The sequence below is a fragment of the Perognathus longimembris genome, chromosome 14 (assembly GCF_023159225.1).
Source record: "Perognathus longimembris pacificus isolate PPM17 chromosome 14, ASM2315922v1, whole genome shotgun sequence".
NCBI lineage: Eukaryota > Metazoa > Chordata > Mammalia > Rodentia > Heteromyidae > Perognathus > Perognathus longimembris.
In genome coordinates this window covers 22,644,486-22,662,891 of record NC_063174.1, presented here as the reverse complement: position 1 = coordinate 22,662,891, position 18,406 = coordinate 22,644,486, and the positions used below count along the sequence as shown (strand labels likewise).

At 43.8% G+C, this 18,406-nt stretch overlaps 1 protein-coding gene across 2 annotated transcripts in view; it reads left to right on the top strand.

Annotated features, from left to right (window-relative positions):
* Positions 1-4,393: 4,393 nt before the first annotated feature.
* Positions 4,394-18,406, top strand: part of Nid2 (nidogen 2) — a 66,888-nt gene continuing 52,875 nt past the window's right edge. For both annotated transcript variants that reach the window (XM_048361927.1, XM_048361926.1), the window contains exons 1-3: positions 4,394-4,687; positions 5,368-5,673; positions 16,348-16,580. In XM_048361927.1, the coding sequence (XP_048217884.1) occupies positions 4,466-4,687; positions 5,368-5,673; positions 16,348-16,580 (761 nt within the window). In that variant the 5' untranslated portion in view covers positions 4,394-4,465. The remainder of the gene's footprint in view (positions 4,688-5,367; positions 5,674-16,347; positions 16,581-18,406) is intronic.

The following is an 18,406-nucleotide window of genomic DNA, read 5'->3' as shown; positions in this document are numbered from 1 at the left end:
GTCAGAGCTATACATAGAACTTGCTCTTGAATATCTACATCTATTTGCCATGCTGTGGAGCAAATGTGCTTTCATTCTCTTGATTAAAATAACAGGAAGTATCATCATTCTTGAAGTCTTGGTATTTACAGAAAAAAATACAATCATTAAAAAATAGAACTGGTAGAGACTCTTTAGAGGTCAACTGCCATGGCATCTGGTACCACCCCAGGCTTGGATGGAAAATCCTGAACAAAATAATTACGCTTCTCAAGTGATGTTCAGTCTACTGTGAACACATAACCCAAGAAGGTGAACATTTTCTACAGAAGTCACCCATAACCTCAGCCTAAAAGAGGCTGTTGCCACTTCAGTCAGTCTGGAAGGTTATGGAAATTCTACTTTTGCAAAGGGAGCTGTGGATGCAAGAGAAGTTTTCTTCAGTATTTACTTTGACCAGTGAAATAGCTATGACAGATTTTCCCCCCCTCAGGACACAAAGTGACATTCTAAAGGAGAAACCACTCTTCTGGTGCTATGGAGTCATTTAAAAATAATATTAGAATAAAAGCCCAAAGGAATGTCTGCTTTAGCACAGCTGTCCAAAGCCTCGTATTTCAAGAAGAATTCAGCCACTTTATGCAGACAGGGAAACAAGATCTCTCATTTGGACTTCTTCTCTATTGGGCCCACTTCATTGTACTCAGATAGTATCTGATTCAAAACTAGGGACAACCTTTTGGTTCAAAGGACCCTTTTGCCTGTTTGGCTGTTAAGTGCATGCTATATTGTGGCTTGGCTTCTTTTTTGTTTTTCATGTTTATGTTTTGTTTCCTCAACCAGATCATGAGATTACAGTCAAAGGCCAAGGCTTGCCCTCTTTCATTTTTTTCAGAGTTGTGTTTGTCATGGTAAACTTGCAGGAAATAGCTGCGTGAAGGTATGGCTGAAGGAACAAAAAGAACAACCGTGAAAATTGGACAGCAGTGGTAGGTGAGTTGCTAAGCAGTGTGGTAGAGAGTATTACAAGAGTCAGGTCAGGTCAGATGGAAAGCAAGTTTAAGGGAAAGAAAGCCAGGTTTTCCAGCAACTGTGGGTCCTTGCCTCAGACTGGCTTGCCTTCGTTCATTCAACAAACATTTCTTAAATGTATGGATGGATGGATGTGTGCTTGTGCTAGTACTAGATCTTGAACTCAGGGCTTTGAGATCTTACCTTTTTTGTGTATGTGCCAGTCCTGGGACTTGAACTTCAGGCACTGTTTCTGAGGTTTTTGTTTTTCTTAAAGCTAGTGCTCTACCACTTGAGCTTTCAGCTTTTTTTTTCTTTCTGTTCTTTTTTTGGTGGTTACTTCGAGATGAGTTTCTAAGACTTTCCTGCTGGCACTGGCTTCAAATTGCAATCCTTAGATCTTACCCATCTGAGTAGCTAGGATTATAGGCATGAGCCACAAGTGCCTGGATCTCACTTGACTTTTTTATTGTCGGTAAAAAGGCCTAGTGTATAAGTTAGTGTAAGGTTTATTAAATTAGGTAGCCAGTAAAGGAGAATGCCACGTGGTATTCAGACAGGAGAGAAAAATTTATTCCCAAACTACTGGCCTGAGAGAAGGGGGCATTGCCCGGCCCAGCATTATCTAGGGCAGGGGCAGGGAGGGGTGGCCAGATGAATTAGGATGTGACCTCAGTGAAGGGGGAAGTAATTGCCTCTCCAGGTATGCCTGTTAGCCAGGTAACTGGGTGGACACAACCAGATGGGAGGCATCTGTGTGGAGTCCTCCCAGGGTGGGAGGATTTACAGTTAGGATGTGTCATTTGAGGCTTCATGTATTTTTTGTGGGCATACCAGTACTGGTACTCAAACGCAGGGCTTTATGCTCTCTCCCTTGCCTTTTCACTCAAGGCTAGTGCTCTACTGCTTGAGTCACAACTCCATTTCCATTTGTGAGCTGAAGTCTCAGCTGAGGGTGGCCATGGCGAGAAAGAAGCTAGAGAGTTTAGGCAATAGTTACCTGAAAAATCAAGTAGCCTTATAGCAATGTAATCTCAGCTGTGTGACACCAGCCATGTGACAGTAACTGATTAAAAAAAAAAAAAAAACCAACACTTCTCCAAGTCTTAGTTTCCTTATCACAATGCCAAGCTGTTTCACTTATCTAGTGCTGCATGACAAATTATCCCCAAACATAATGGCTTAAAACAACATGCATTTATTAATTGCAGGCATCCAGACCTAGCTTAGCTGGGTCCTCTGCTCCAGGGTCTCACGAGGCTTAGATCAGAGTCAGCAAGAGCTCTGGAGTCCTCTTGACTCCATCAGGGAAGGATCTGCTGCCAAGCTCACTGACAGCACCATTGGCAGAGCGCAGTTCCTTGTTGGTTGTTGGCCAGAGGCTGCCCTCTGTTCTTTATAAATATAGCTGGCTTCAACGTCAAAGAGAGAGGTCTACTAGCAAGATTGAAGGCACAATCTTTTTTGCTTTAATTTATATTAATTTTGAAATTATCTTTAGGTAGTTATACAAAGAGGTTTCAATTCAACTGTAGCTTAAATACAATGCATCTTGATCAATCTCACTCCTTCCATCATTCTCCCCATCTCTCCTAATCTCCTCATTCCCTCATGTTTCCTTGTTCCATTTTCACATTATGTACATTGAATATGATGACTATATTTGCCCATCATTCCTCTCCTACTATGTCTCCTTCTCTTCTTCCATCTGTCTTTCTTCTCCTTAAACACCTCTACCCCCATACAAGGTTCAGCTTCCAGATATTTATGTTTTAAACTATAAGCTAGTTGCCAAAGGCAAATTTTACGTCTCCTCTTCATTGAAATGAGTTCCCCTTACTATTGTTACACTCTTGGGGCAGGGCTAATACAAAACAGTGTTAGGGGTGTGGTGAGACCATCCACTTGTCCCACTAATTTATAGCTCAGTACTCCCATTGTTGGCTATTAATACTATGCAGATTGAGAGATCAGGAAAAACTTAGGGGGGTAAATCACTGGAAGAATTTAGGTCTTGGATAATAGAAGGTGACCTTGGTACATGTCTAGTCACCAGTGTCTTCATTTCATCCTCATTAAAATGAAAATGCCTAGCCTCAGGAAAAAATGAGAAAAATGTGTGCAAGTGTAAATATTTTTTAAGAACAAATATACAACTCTCCTCAGTCCTAGGAAGCAAACAGGGAGTAATTTTATTAACCACTTTGTGTTGACTCAGTGAGTCTCACAGTCTGATTTCCTTAGGATCTTTAGTATCTGCCCCTGTAGACCCGCAAGGGACGCGGGGTAGCTCAAATAAATACCCTTGAAGAGCAATCTGTCTTTTGAGAGTCCCTTAGGGCATTTCCAAGGTGTTGCCCTTTTTCTTTTTTTCTTTAAAAATATCCCTGTTTTTACAAGAAATGTACACACTGCCCTACTATGTAACTGTACCCTTTTTGCACAACACCTTGTCAAAAAAATTTGTGTTCAATTAATAAATAAATTAAATTTAGAAAAATCCCTGTTTTTAGGATCCCATGGTGGGAGCGGGGTGGAGAGGGAAAACAGACTGTGGGTAATTTCAAGTATTTGATAGTAAAACAGTAATAAAACCTTGTCGGGCTTCGCAGAGGGGATGTTTATGGTGCGAGGGGTTCCCCCACAGCCCCTCAAATGCTTCCTGGGCTGCGCGGTTTCCAGTCCAGCCCTTCCGAGCAGCTCAGGTTACCGACTCCTGGTCGCCTGTGACGGCAGCTTCTGGGGCCGCAGGAAGTGGTCTCCACCCCATGCCTGGTCCATTTCAGCTCGGTGCCCAAACCGGGCAACCCCCCCACCGTCGGACCCGTGGTTGTCTCAGGGGAGGGAGGACAGCCTGTCTGATCCAGACCGACCTGCATTTCAGAAAGTGGCCAGCTCTCGGTGTCCCTCCGGGCAGGGGGCACAGATTTAGGAGTCAGGGCCCCAGGACTGCGCTCCTCCGCAGGGGGTCACGGGGCAGGGCCCCTGGGATTCTCTTCCTCAGGGCCCGTTCTCAAGGAAGCGGGCGCCCGGGACCCCAGGGCAGGGCTCAAACCTCCGGTACAACCTCGCCACCCCTCCCCGCTGCAGCCTGCAGCTGCACGCGCGGCAGCCGTGGTCCCTCCGGCAGTGTCGCTGCCCTAAGACTTCGCAGGCCATTAGGTCCCAGGGGCGGGGCGGCCCTGGGGGACGGGGCGCGCGGGCTGCCCTGGCTGAGTTTTTAGCCCCCACCTCTCGCGCGCCGCTGCTGCCTAGGATAACTAGAACCAGATGCGGCGGCCGCTGGCGAACTTTCTCAGAGCCGCTGATTGGGCCCTGGTAGAGGGCTTCAGCCAATCAGAGCGCAGGGCGGGCCCACGGTCCCGCCCCACCCGGGCACCCGCGGAGATCCAGGTTGGAGGCTTGCAGGCTTAGTGCGCTGGCGGGCTGGGCCTGGGGTGAGCTCAGCTGCGGGACTGCCGCGGGCCGGGCGAGCATGTGGGGGGACCGGAGGGCAGGGCGGCCATCGCTGCCATTGCCATCGCTGCTGCTGTTATTGCTGCTGTCGCGGGGCTCGGCGCTGCACCACGAAGAGCTCTTCCCCTACGGGGAGTCTTGGGGAGACCAGCTCTTGCAGGAAGGCGACGACGAAAGCTCCGCGGCGGTGAGGCTGGCCGTCCCCCTGCGCTTCTACGACGCCCGGTTCGGCAGCCTCTACGTGAGTGCACCCCCTTTGCGTGCGTGACTCGGTCTAGTCTCCGCCGCTGCTTTCCCAGGGCTAAGACATAAGTGTGCGTCCCACCGAAGCTCGGCCGAATCTACCCCCCTCTCCTTCCCGGGAGCGCGACTTTGGGGGCGATTCTGCTGCGAGACCCCGGGTATGGGTGGAGGTGGAGGTGACTCCTTGGGGGAGTCTGGGCTCTGGTCTACGCGGTCTGGGCTACGCGGGCATTTGCAGCAGAAAAAAGAAGGTGGGTTTGCAGCTAGGGTCCTGCGGTGGCTGGGCTGGGCTGCGGGGCTGGTGTGCCCCGCGATCTTCAGGCTTTCCCCCCACTCCCCACCCCCCACACCAAGACGTGGACTGCGGGGTGGGGCTGGGAGCCACCGGACGGACGGACGAGTTCCGAAGGCTTCTACTCCGACTGACTGCACCCTGCTTTGGGTAGGGCTGGACTATCCTGGAGGGTGTTCTGAATCTGACTCCAGGCCAGCTGGACGAAGGACAGGTTTCGAGAGCTGAGTAGCTCCCTTCCCTCCCTGAGGGCCAGAGTGGTGCGGGGTGGAGTTTGGGGGCCGGGGTGGTGGGGACACAGGGTGGTGGGGGACTGGACGGTGAGCGCACGACCGGAGCAGCGGCCCTGTGGTGACCGTACCGTTTCCACCCTCCTCGTCTCCCAGGTGGGCACCAATGGCATCATCTCCACCCAGGACTTCCCCAGGGAGACCCAATACGTGGATGACGATTTCCCTACAGACTTTCCGGCCATCGCCCCCTTCCTGACTGACATCGACACCAGCCACGGCAGGGGCCGGGTCCTGTACCGCGAGGACACCTCCCCGGCCGTGCTGAGCCTGGCTGCCAGCTACGTGCGCCGCGGGTTCCCGCGCTCGGCCGGCTTCGCCCCGACACACGCCTTCCTGGCCACCTGGGAGCACGTGGGCGCCTATGAGGAGGTCCGGCGGGGGGCTCCGCCCTCCCGGGAGGTGAGTGGGGTGGGGGTGGGGGTGTGCCTTGGAGCACGTGGAGGGATGGGCCTCCATTCCGGGCAGGGACCCAGGCCCTGGCCCGCCCTGATCAGTTTGATCTTGTGCGGAACCCCACTGTTTCCTTTGGTGGCACCAGAATTGAAGTGGCTTTGATATTGAAGAAGGACACTGGAGGACATTGTCTCTGGGCAGATTCTGAGGTGCCAGGTAGGACAGAAACTCTTAGGGGAAATCAGGACCCAAGTGGAGATGCTGAAAACGATGGGAGGGAACATAAGGCTGGTTTCTCTGTATTTATTTTAGAGTCACCTCTAAACAGGTAAGTACTTCTAATTCTATGTTTATGAAAGAAAAAAATCAAGGAATCTGGGAAAAAATTTAAAGACTGACTACTTATTTTCATACCACCGTTAAACATTTTTGTACATCTTTAACAATTTTTAAAAAATGGACATCATCGCTGCTTATTAATGAGTTCACACTGTCCATGCGGTTATGTAATTGCTTTACTTGCTGTATATTATATTCTGAATGCCTTGATCTCAGTAAATATGATTCAACACCATTTATAATGACTGTAACATTTATTCCATCTAGTGCATTTACTTTACCCAACCAATATTTGTTTTCATGTCTTTTACCATGAAGCACTTTTTTTTTTTGGAGGTTTTGAGGGTTGAACTCAGCACTTCACACTTGCTTGCTCACATGGTGCTCTACCACTTCAGCTACTTCTCACAAAAGCCTAAAACTTGGCCTTTCGTTTTTGTTGTTATTTTAGAGATAGCCCCTCCTGGACTTTTCTGCCTACCTGGCTTTGAATTCTCATCTTCAGATCTCAGCTTCCTGATGAGCTAGAACAAAAACATGTACTACCAGTACCTGGCTTGAAGTGTTGTCCTGTTTTGTGTGTGTGTGTGTGTGTGTGTGTGTGTGTGTGTGTGTGTGTGTGTGCTGGGTCTGGAGTTTGAATTCAGGGCCTGGGTGCTGTCCCTGAGCTTTTTTGCTCAAGGTTAGCACTCTTAACACTCTAGTAGTTAAGCTACAGCTCCACTTTGGCTTCTTTTTTTAGTGGTTAATTGGAGATAAGAGCCTCATGAACTTTCTTGCTTGGACTGGCTCTGAACTGTAATCAATTCTCAGCCTTCTGGGAAGCTAAGGATTAAAGAATTAAATTTTTGTACTTTTTTTCTTTTTTTTTTTGTGGGTCGTGGGGGTTGAACTCTGGGCCTGGATGCTGTCCTTGAGCTTGTTTTGCTCGACTAGGTCTATCACATGAGCTACAGCCCTAATTCCAGCATTTCTTTGATTAATTGAAGAGTCTCACAGACTTTCTTGTCTAGGCTGGCTTCAAACTGTGGTCCTCAGATCTCAGCCTCCTGTGTAGCTAGGATTACAGGCTTGAGCCACCAACACCTGGCATGTACATCTTTAGTTGGTATCATAGGAAATTCAATTAGTAGGCCAGAGAGTCTGTAATTTACAATAAGCTTCTTTATCACTTTTGCCAAATCGCCCTCCAGGTACCAGTTTGCATGCTGCTTAGCTTGTAGAAGACTGTCTGTGGTGTGTATTTTATAATCTCACTGGAGGAAGTAACATAGCCTGGGCTCCAGGTTTTGGTCTTGGCAGCACACTGAATAAATCCACATGGACACTGGGTGGGACAGGGTGGTTGGCTCAGTGGCGGGTCACTTTCCTCCTAGGCTGGGTGAAGTCTTCCTCCTATGAAATTAAACTTGAATATAAAATGTCATAGTAGTTCCAGAGTGAAACATTTTTCCTCATCAAAGTGTTTCTTGGCTATGGAACTATAACACTTATCTCTCCTAAAGTGTTAGGGAATTTGCCACTGTGTGTAACTACTTCGAGATGGAGGCCCTTCTTGTTTTGTGTTCTAAGAGTAAGAAGTTTATTTTATTTATTTATTTATTTTTGCCAGTCCGGGGGCTTAAACTCAGGGCCTGAGCACTGTCCCTGGCTCCCTTTTTTCTCAAGGCTAGCACTTTACCACTTGAGCCACTGCGCCCCTTCTGGCTTTTTCTATATATGTGGTATGGAGGAATCGAACCCAGGGCTTCATGTATGCGAGGCAAGCGCTCTACCACTAGGCAATATTCCCAGCCCCAAGAAGTTTATTTTTTTTTAAATTTATTTTTATTTATTTATTTATTGATTGATTGATTGATTGATTGATTGCCAGTCCTGGAGCTTGGACTCAGAGCCTGAGCACTGTCCCTGGCTTCTTTTTTTTTGGCCAGTCCTGGGGCTTGGACTCAGGGCCTGAGCACTGTCCCTGGCTTCTTCTTGCTCAAGGCTAGTACTCTGCCACTTGAGCCACAGCGCCACTTCTGGCCATTTTCTGTATATGTGGTGCTGGGGAATCGAACCCAGGGCCTCATGTATACAAGGCAAAGCTCTCTTGCCACTAGGCCATATCCCCAGCCCTGGCTTCTTTTTGCTCAAGGCTAGCACTCTGCCACTTGAGCCACAGCGCCACTTCTGGCCATTTTCTATATATGTGGTGCTGGGGAATCGAACCCAGGGCTTCATGTATACAAGGCAAGCTCTCTTGCCACTAGGCCATATTCCCAGCCCCCCAAGAAGTTTATTTTTTAAAAACTGTACTTAGTGGAGCTGTGGGGAGAATATGAAGACAAGGAAAGATCCTACTTTTATGTTTTCTTCATTTATCAATTCATTCATTTTTGTTTACATTATTTCCATGTATTCATTATTATAAACAAAACCACAAGCACTTTTTTTTTAAACTAGAGGTCTCAATTCAACTAGTCTAGCATGATACTGCCACACCATGCTTCCAGCTCTGTTCTTGATTTTATATTTTTACTGGTTATTTTATTATATCTTGCTGGTCATTTTTTCCACTGGTTATTTGCTTCCTCTCAAGTCTTGCACTTGGACCACTATCTGCCCACTTTTAGGTTTCTGTTATTGCCAGAGAACACAAGCATGTGCTATGTTCACCTTTCTTTCTGTAGAGATGGGGTCTCATGGACATTTCTGCTGGGCTGGCCTTGATACCAAGATCTTCCTAATCTCAGTTTCTCACATAGCTTGGGATGGCAGGCATATGCTACTGCACTTAGCCATGGGTGGAGAAGGGATTTTGTGAACGTTTCCTTCTGAACTGGCTTGAAACCACAACCTTCTCATTCTCAGCCTAGGAGTACAGGTATGAGCCACCAATGGTGCCTGGCTCACTTTTGTTTATAATTTAAAGAATTACATTTTGAACCATTAAAATTATAGGGACATACTTTTACCCTCATATTTGAAGGACCTCATGTCTGGCAGGGTATTGATTATTTCTCATTATGATAAGGGTAGCAATTGTTTGATCTAAAGACCCTGGCCTTAATCTTTCTTCCATAGGGGATTTCCTCTGAACCTTTCAGCCAGAAAGGAACTTTGATCCCGAGTTGAGTAGAGCATTTGTGATGGAGGGGTAGCATGTGTCCCGGGTCCTGTGGCTTGTCCTGTGCTCTGGGACCTGATGAACGGAGCTTGTTGAAGAGGATGGGTGGCAAGACATGAGGCTAGGAAAGCTCTGGCCGGAGGAAGGTCCGGCTCTGACGTGTGGATCTGGTACTTTCATAGTGGCAAATTTGAAAGAGTTCTAAGTAGATGATGGATATGGTTTTGTTTGGGAAAGCGATTTTGATGGTTTGAGAAAGTGAAGGCCCAAAGGGCAGACTATTAGACAATTATTTTTTCAAGCTATCGTGTTAAATTCTTGCGAGAATATTTTAGCATATTACCTTCCCATCACACTCCTACCAGATAATGTATTTTTTTAGGTGCAGTTAAAATTATCTTTAATTGTACAAAGGAATTTCCATTTAACAAAGCAGCTTATGAATAAAATAAATCCTGACCAATGTCACACCTTTGAACATTCTTATCCATCCCTCCTTTACCATCCCTTCCCTCACTCTTCTTAGTTTTGTAGGATATACATTGAATAGGTAATGTATTCTTTTATTTATTTATTTATTTATTTTTGGCCAGTCCTGGGGCTTGGACTCAGGGCCTGGGCACTGTCCCTGGCTTCTTTTTGCTCAAGGCTAGCACTCTGCCACTTGAGCCACAGCGCCACTTCTGGCCGTTTTCTATATATGTGGTGCTGGGGAATCGAACCAAGGACTTCATGTATACAAGGCGAGCACTCTTACCACTAGGCCATATTCCCAGACCAGGTAATGTATTCCTAACTATTGTTTCCATTTCAGATAATGGTGAATAGAATAAAATAATTTCTAGAATTCGGCTCTCAGTGAGACAAAGGCAGGTTTGGAATACTGATTTTAAAGGGCGTGTGTGTGTGTGCGTGTGTGTCTGTGTCTGTGTATCTGTGTCTGTGTCTTGGTGTTGGGGCTAGAATTCAAGGTCATCTGGAATTCAGGGTCATCTACTCTTGTCTAGCTTTTTTGCTTATAGCTGGTGCTCTACCACTTGAACCATACTTCTTCCACTGCAAGCTTTTTGCTGGTTAAGTGGAGAGAAGAGTCTCTCGTATTTGTCTGCCCAGGCTGGCTTCCAACTTGAATCCTCATGTCTCAGCCTCCTGAGTAGCTGGGATTACAGACATAAGCCACTAGTGCCCAGCTAGAATTTTAGAGTTTTTTTTTTCTTTGTACATAGACTTTTTATGCTAGATCCATTATCTTGGTATAAGAGGTAGATAGAATGAACAGCATCTGTGTCTTTTCTAAAGATTTCCAGTAAATACCATTTGATTTTATTAGCTAGCTTGATATGATTTTAGTACTAAGGGAATTCTTTGAGCCATATTTCATTCAAAGGAAGCATGTACTTGGAATAAAATTTGCTATGAACAACATTTTTTGACCTTGTATCACTTCTAAATTAGCATTCTAGTTCTCTGAGGAGAATTCAGCTGTATGCAATTTAAGTTTTTGAAGAGAAAGACAAAGTTGAGTGAGAAGAATGGAAGAAGAGAATGTTTGCACAGAGACTCTTGGATCATTCCTGAGACCATGTTAGAGCATTGGGATCCCAATTTTATCAGGACTTATTTGAAATGAAAGTTACAATACCCATGAAATGACTGCATTTCATTAGCAGTCTGGGTAGAATGCTTTTTTCTTTTTTCACATTGTTGGGGACTGTACCCAGGTCCTCATAAATGCAAGTGCTTTGTCACTGAGCTTGATAATGCTCTTACCAAATTTGATATAGCTTTGAAAGGTTATCCAATGATTTCAGAAGTAGTGATCCATCCTCAGCCTTAGTTTGCTAGCTTGGAATGTGGAGTAGCAATGTCTGCCTTATACCATTGTTACAGGAATTGACCTAGGGATATTTTTTTTATTGATTTCCATAGTTACTAAGGTTGGCTCAGCCAATCTATCTCACACATTGGTTTGATAAAACCAGATTGTGGTTCTTTTCTTTCCCTGTCTGTAAGGATTATGTGATAGAAGTCCTTTGCATAAGTATTCTTTGAGTATGAGTGTTTTCTGAGTTACAACATTTTTCTAGTTCTTTTTTTTTTTTTTGGTGGTTGTGGTGGAGGGGATGGGAGTGACGATAGTAAATGATTTGTAGGTTCTATCTTTAACTTTTCTAATCAAAACCATTATACTGGCATTGCCATATACTGGTTTCAGAATTTGTTTTATTTAGAAGAGAGATAAAGATTCAATCTGGGTAGTGGTTTTTTTTTTTTTTTTCCAGTTATCCACATTGAGGGTTCTTTTGATTATTTGAGAGAGTGCTGGGACTTGCGTTCTTGCTTTAATACTTTACTGGAGATAGTTTTGGCACCCATGAATCTCTTGTGCTTGGAGGATCGTGTGAGTTCTACATGGAGTTCTTTAATTTTGGCAAACTAACTTTATATTACAAAATTACTGGAAACTTGAAGCTATCAGAGGATCGGTACTTAAAACAGTTTCTGTTTGTGTCTTTTTTCTCTAAAGATATTCACACTGGTTGTGACAGGATGTTGTACCTGCTATTGCAGGAATGTCATGGTGTAACCACATTAAAAAAATTCTGCTTATCAGTTCAATTAATCTGAGATTTCCTAAACCATTTTAGGCAGTTCACAGAGCAAAGATGTCATGGTGCTGATTGTCAAAGAAGTTATTGCTGGAAGGCAGGAGCACTAGTGTGGACTTTGGCTCTGTTTTGTTGTTTTTCCTCTTCATGTTTTTTTTTTGTTTGTTTTCAGGAGAGAAGGATCCCTTTATCACCCTAGGTGGGGATGTAGCGAACTGGGTTACACAGGTCTATGTGATGCATGGGGTGTTTTTTTTGTTGACCTGGAATTTCAGTTGGGTTACAAAGACTGAAAGAATAGATACTGAGAATGAGGTGGCAGGAGACACTGGTTCTGAGTTAGAACATGTCCTGGGACAAGTCCTAAGTGGACTGGTGACCTGGATGAAGGGGTCATAGGGCAGTGATAGAAGTCAGTGGAAAGTTGCCCAATGGAAACCTTAAAATGGAGAATGGGACATTCTAATTTGATGCAAAGGATTATAGCCATCTACCCACAAAGCTACTGAATGCTGTAACACTATTTTTTTCTTTTTTCTTTTGGAGATAGAGTCACACTGTGTAGCCTTGAATGGCCTTAAACTCACAAGCTCAGTCCTAGTCTCTTGGGTGCTGGAATTACAGGTGTGAACCTCCATACCTGGCTTAGCTTTTTTTTACTTTTGGAGTTGCGGTCCAGAAGAGAGAGAGATACCTGCAGCTTATCTGAGAGTTTATTTACCCAGAGTCGGAGATAGCTGAAAGGCAGAATAGAGGTGCACATGGAAATTAGTTTAAGAACAGCTGAAGTTTTGCTAAAGACTAAGTGTTTGGAAGGGTAGAACTTTGGGGATGTCTCAGGACTGAGCATTTATTCAAGAATTTCTGGCAGGAGCTATAGGATTTAGGAAGCTTATTCATGCAGAAGGATAAAACCCAGGCATGGGAGAGTGTCCTTGAATAAATGGGAGATGAAGGATTACAGGAAGTTCGGGAGGGTCCAATCCCATAACTCTGTATCACCAGTCCCAAGGAGGACACGAAGGAGAACTTAGTGACCTCTGAAGGAGTCACCTTCTCAATTTTCCCTTTGAGCAGATCATTTAGAAACGATAGCATTGCTGTGATTTTATTTTTTGTCAGATGGTGATTATTAAACAAATTGCAAAAAATTAGAAACTCTTAGAGCAGCATGCTTATTTCTACCAGCCTAATTCTGCCAAATGTCAGATCAACACTGGGCAGCAATATCCTGAACCTAGAGGGGAGAAGCAGCCTCTTGCCTTCTGCCCAGGGTTCTGGTTTTTCTCTCCGATAACAAGATGACAGGAGCTTCCAGCCCTGTGGCACAGGCCTCCTTCGCTCTGTCCCGCTCCTCTTTCCCCATGGAGGCCCCTGTCTGCACTCTGGGATCCTGGGGAAGTTGGGAACTGGTGACCCCTGTGTAGGCTTTGGCAGCCCATCTGAGGGTTTCCCTTCAGATTGTTAGGGAGCATGTGGGGCCCTTGTGTGTAGGAATGTGAGGGCCTTTCCTGTTTGGAAGCAAGTCAAGTAGTGCCTGGGAGAGGACCCTTCAGGATGGTGTGAAGTGGCTGTGTTAGCAGTTAGATGTAGAATTTGTAGATCTGACCAAGAACTTAACAAATGATCTTTTGGTGTGTGGGTGGTTTTTGAAACCACTTTGTTACTATTATTATTATTTGTGCTTTGGGGTCATAGATTTTATTAGAAAGAAGTGTTTTCACCTTCTGATATTTGCCTATTTCTGTGGAAACATGCAATTGACACTCTGGCCACTTTTAATGAGTACTTGTTTCAGATTAACATTTAAGAGACAATGAAGCCAGGGACCGTGCTCAGGTCCTGAGTTCAAGCCCCAGGACTGGCAAAAAAACCCAAAAAGACATTGAAGCTTTTTTTTTTATTTGTTTGGTGTCTGTACAGGGGCTTGAATTCAGAGCTCTGCTTTCTTGCTTGGCTTTTTCTTCTCAAGACTGGCACTCTACCACTTGAGCCACACTTTTACTTCCAGCTTTTTTGCTCGTTAATTGGAAATAAGTCTTTTGGATTTGTCTTCTCAGGCAGACTTTGAATCTTGATTCTCAGATCTCAACACCCTGAGTAGCCAGGAATACATTTTAATTGAAATGAGTATATGCTGACTGACAGAATAAAATAAAGTACTAAATACCCATATCCCAATAAAAACCCAGATTCCCAGGTGACATCGTACAAAAACAATGTTCTAATTACCTGACTTTTGACGTGGTAACTCCTCTGTATAACATGACAATCATGACAATACAATATTTTTTTAAAGCCAGATTTTTCTGGGCGCTGGTGGCTCACACCTGTAATTCTTTTTACTCAGGAGGCTAAGAACTGAGGATCAATGTTCAAAGCCAGCCTGGGCAGGAAAATCCATGAGACTCTCATCTCCAATTAACTACTGGGAAACAGGAAGTGGCACTTGGACTCAAGTGGTAGAGTGCTAGCCTTGAGCTCAAGAGTTCAAGCCCCTGGACCTACCAAAAAACAAAGCAACAACAGGTTTCTTCCATTCCTACTTCTGTTTACTTCTCATTCCTCCTTCCCCAGTCTTCAATTCTTCCCAATCTATACAGCCACCTTATCTTACAGAAGTCCTCTAAACTTAGAAACAGGATTTCTACTATCTTGAGTTGATTGTTGGCAATCTATGCCAGCAGGTTTTAAAGCTTAGCTTTTTCCGATAAGATTCTTTCTCTTTCCTTTCAGGACTTTTCTTTCCCAGGTTGAATACAATTTATTCAGCTTGAAATAAAGCTGAAGTGACTGAATTTGCTTATCTTAGTTGATTGAACTCATCGTATTAATTGATAAGTACGTAATATGTAGACACATAAGGTGGATTAATCTTTGTTTGGGAGAGGAATACTCAAGGCTTCTTATTCTTAGCCTTTTGAGAGATTCTAGAAAATACTCCTGGTCCCTTGTTTGGGGGAAAAGTCCAGCTTTGCTGAATGAGACAGTCAACAACTACAACAGTAACAGACACAGTGGGTGTCTTGTGTCTTATCTTGGGAATTGAATGAAAGAATTAAAAAAAAAAAAGCAAGATGACATTGTTACAATACTCAAAGAAAAGCTGTATACTTAAAAAAAGTGTGTTGGGTACCTCATTTCTGTTGGCAAAATCTCAAAAAACTATATTTTGAAATTAGACAGCAAAAGGAAAAAAATAAACATTTGAAAAAATTAACATTACAAAAATTGACATAGAACAATATCGCCAAGGACTCAGGACAGATCAAAAGCAAGGACTCCTTCCTTCCTATTTCACTAGCAAAATGGGAGGAGAGGATACTTAGCAGTAAGTGACATTTCAGAGTCATGATATTTATAAAGTAAGTTGGATTTAAAAAACGTTCCTCCCCAGCTCCCTACTAAATTATAAAATGAGTGTGAGTTAGACTGACAGTCCTAAATATAGTGTCTTTTTAAGATAACCAGAGCCATTCTGCAGTCACGTTGAGTGTTGAGTGTGGTGCTAACTCAGGCTCCTGGTCTCTGCAGTGTTTTATCAACATTCACAGGCCCACGTGGGGCTGCTCCAACCCCCACCCCCTCCACTGCGGCCTTTTACTCCTCTCTGCTCACTCTTTTACAATTGTAACCATGATTAGTTCTCTTAAAATGGGACTTTCCTGGGCACAGTCTGTTAGCATGAAGCACAATGTCTAATGAATGCTCAGTAGGCACTCAACTGTTCAAATTAAATGTACAGATGGATAAATGAATAACATTTAAGAACAGCTAACAAAGCAAAATGAGACAAACACTAACCAGAAACATCTACAAAGGTGTTATTGCAGGTCAGAGAGCAGAAATGATGCTACAGAAAATCACAGTACCCCTCCAAGGGTCAGAAGATTAGGAGGGATTTTTTTGTTTGTTTGTTTGTTTAGAGAACTACAACAAAAGCTAGAAGCATCAAAGGCACAAGGTACAGCTGGTGACTGTTAAATCTTCTGAAGAAAATGGAGTAGAACTGAACCTGCTACCAGTACCCTTGAGGGCGTGCTTAAGAGTAGTCCCATTGGCTTGCTACTTGACCTAAAGCATGTCTGCTAGCCTCTGGGTCAACCTGGTGTGAGTGTGAAAGGAAAAGTGGGAGAGGAAAGAGAGTGAGGATCTGCCAGTGCCTAACACAATGCTTGCTCTGAATGGACATTTAATTAATAGATGAACTACTAAATGAATGAATGATCCAATGAGAGAGACTGAGTGCCCAGGGTTATAAACAAGGGCAGTGACTGTGGGAATGCACAAATTTATTTTGCTTCTTGCTTTTAAATCTGAGGGTTTGGATGAGAGAAGTTCACCACCTTAAAAAATGTACGAGTTAAAAAAAATGTACGAGTTAACCTATATTTTACCTATGCATATTTTGACTACTCATCTAAATTAATAGAAGATGCTTCAAGTAATAAATAATATAAGATTATAATTTGAAGAGGAGATTCTACAGGAAATTATGTTGAAAACCAACTTGGAGAAACTCTAAGGAGAGCAAAACACCATTATACTCCAATGGCTTGCTCATCCATTTAATTCTCCTTTGTTTTTTTGTTAAGGATGTTTTCAATTCCTTCTATCCCACAGCTGAACACTTTCCAGGCAGTTCTGGCATACGATGAGTCGGATACCTACGCCCTCTTTCTTTATCCCGGCAATGGTCTTCAATTCTTTGGAACCCGCCCCAAAGAATCCTATAATGTCCAGCTCCAGCTTCCGGCTCGGGTGGGCTTTTGCCGGGGCGAGTCTGAGGACCTGAAGAGAGAAGGATCATATTTCAGCTTGACGAGCAATGAACAGTCCGTGAAAAACCTCTACCAGTAAGTAACGGGAGTGTAAGCCCTGGGCTGTTTCAATATGACTGCTAAGTGGCCATAAGCCACCAAACAATAGTGTGGTGGGTTCTAAGAAAGCCAGGAACCAGACTGAACCCTGGGAAATTAGGTTGTCCAGGATATAAAAGGTCCTTTATTTTTCCTGTTCTCTATCTAGTATAGACACCAGAAACAACTGTGTGTGTGTGTGTGTGTGTGTGTGTGTGTGTGTGTGTGTGTGTGTAATGGGTGTATAGAGCCATTGAGGCTTGCTATGAAAAACATTGCTCTTAAAACCACATAAAAATAACCCGGTAATATGAACTGCCTCTATAGAGGTTTTTTGAGGTTAATCATTTTACAGAAGGAGACATTGTAATTTAGACTTTCAGACAGATACTGTTAAAAATTAAAAGTAATATCATATGGGAAAAATGAAATAGGTGGTAAATTTTTAGAAGTTTAAGCATTTTTCTATGGCTTCCTGACCTCAGCTAATCCTGATAGGTTTTCCATGGAGTCCCTAGAAGTGAAAACATTCCTTACTCTCACCAGTGGCTTCGTTTGCTAGAGGAATGAGAAGTCCTTGAGCTAATATGAGCTTTATGAATGCCAGTACATTTTGTTTTGCTGTGCCTTTTAGTCTCTGCCTTAATTCTTTCCTAAATACTGGTCCAGAATACATCGGTTACTATCTGGCTCTCTTTTCACCATCACTAATTCATCCCTGGGTTATAGGAACACCTTCTACTTTTACATTTGCTCTGCTTGGCTTCCAGAGGGGGCACTACAGCTAGAGACTCTCAGAGCTGTCCCTCAGTGAGAGCTTATCATTTACTCAGCATTGTGAAAAATGCTTTCCAGATGTGATCTTCAATTACAAGGTCTATATGCTGAATTAACAAGGGATGGTGAGGAAAATTCATTAAAACTTACCCGAATTGTAGGAGGCGAGTGCTACTATTTTCTCAATTTTACAAGTAAGTGTAGTGAAGTTAAATGAGATGCCTCTACTCTTAGGGGCCAAGACATAGTCTAAGCTCAAGTCTGGAGCGTGGAACACCTTGTTCTAAGCTCTTGTTTTCTTTCCCATCTCTTGGCCCACGGGTTTTGATCTGGCCTGCTGCAAGCTGAGGTCCTTGCCATCTCTCCCCTCTTGTTTCTAAATTTAATTAATTAATTAACTAATTAATTATTATTTGTATGTATATGTGTATGTGTATGTCTGTGTGTTTGCATGTGCATGTGTGAGCGTGTGCGTGTGCATGCACATGCTGCTATTGAAGCTTGAATTCAGCCTAGGTGCTGTACTTTAGCTTTTTTTTTGCACATGGCTAATGTTCTACTTAAACCACAGCTCCACTTCTGGCTTTTTGGGTGGATAAGAGTCTCCCTGACTCTGCTGCCTGGGTTGGCTTCGAACCATGGATTCTTGGGTCTCAGCTTCCTGTGTAGCTAGAATTACAGGTGTGAGCCACTGGCACCTGGCTATATTTTCCTATCATATAAAAAGGGAAGACAGTAGTTATTATGTAGGTATTAGACATAGAGCTAGTACTATGCATTTCTTGTCGTTTTTCCTCATTGAATCTTTTAAACAACCCATCCTTTCCCGTTTTGCAGTACAGTTCTCACTAAGGTTCCCAAATGACCTTGGAGTTTAGAATCAATTCAGATTGGTGATTTTCCTGTCATGTACAAAAACCAGGATAGTGATTTATACCTGATTAGAAGGCTATTGAGCCTCTATTTACTATAATTTGTATTTTCCTACATTTTGAAGCTTTTCTAGTTTTCCATTTCTAAGTTGCAGCAGTTTAACAGCTATAACA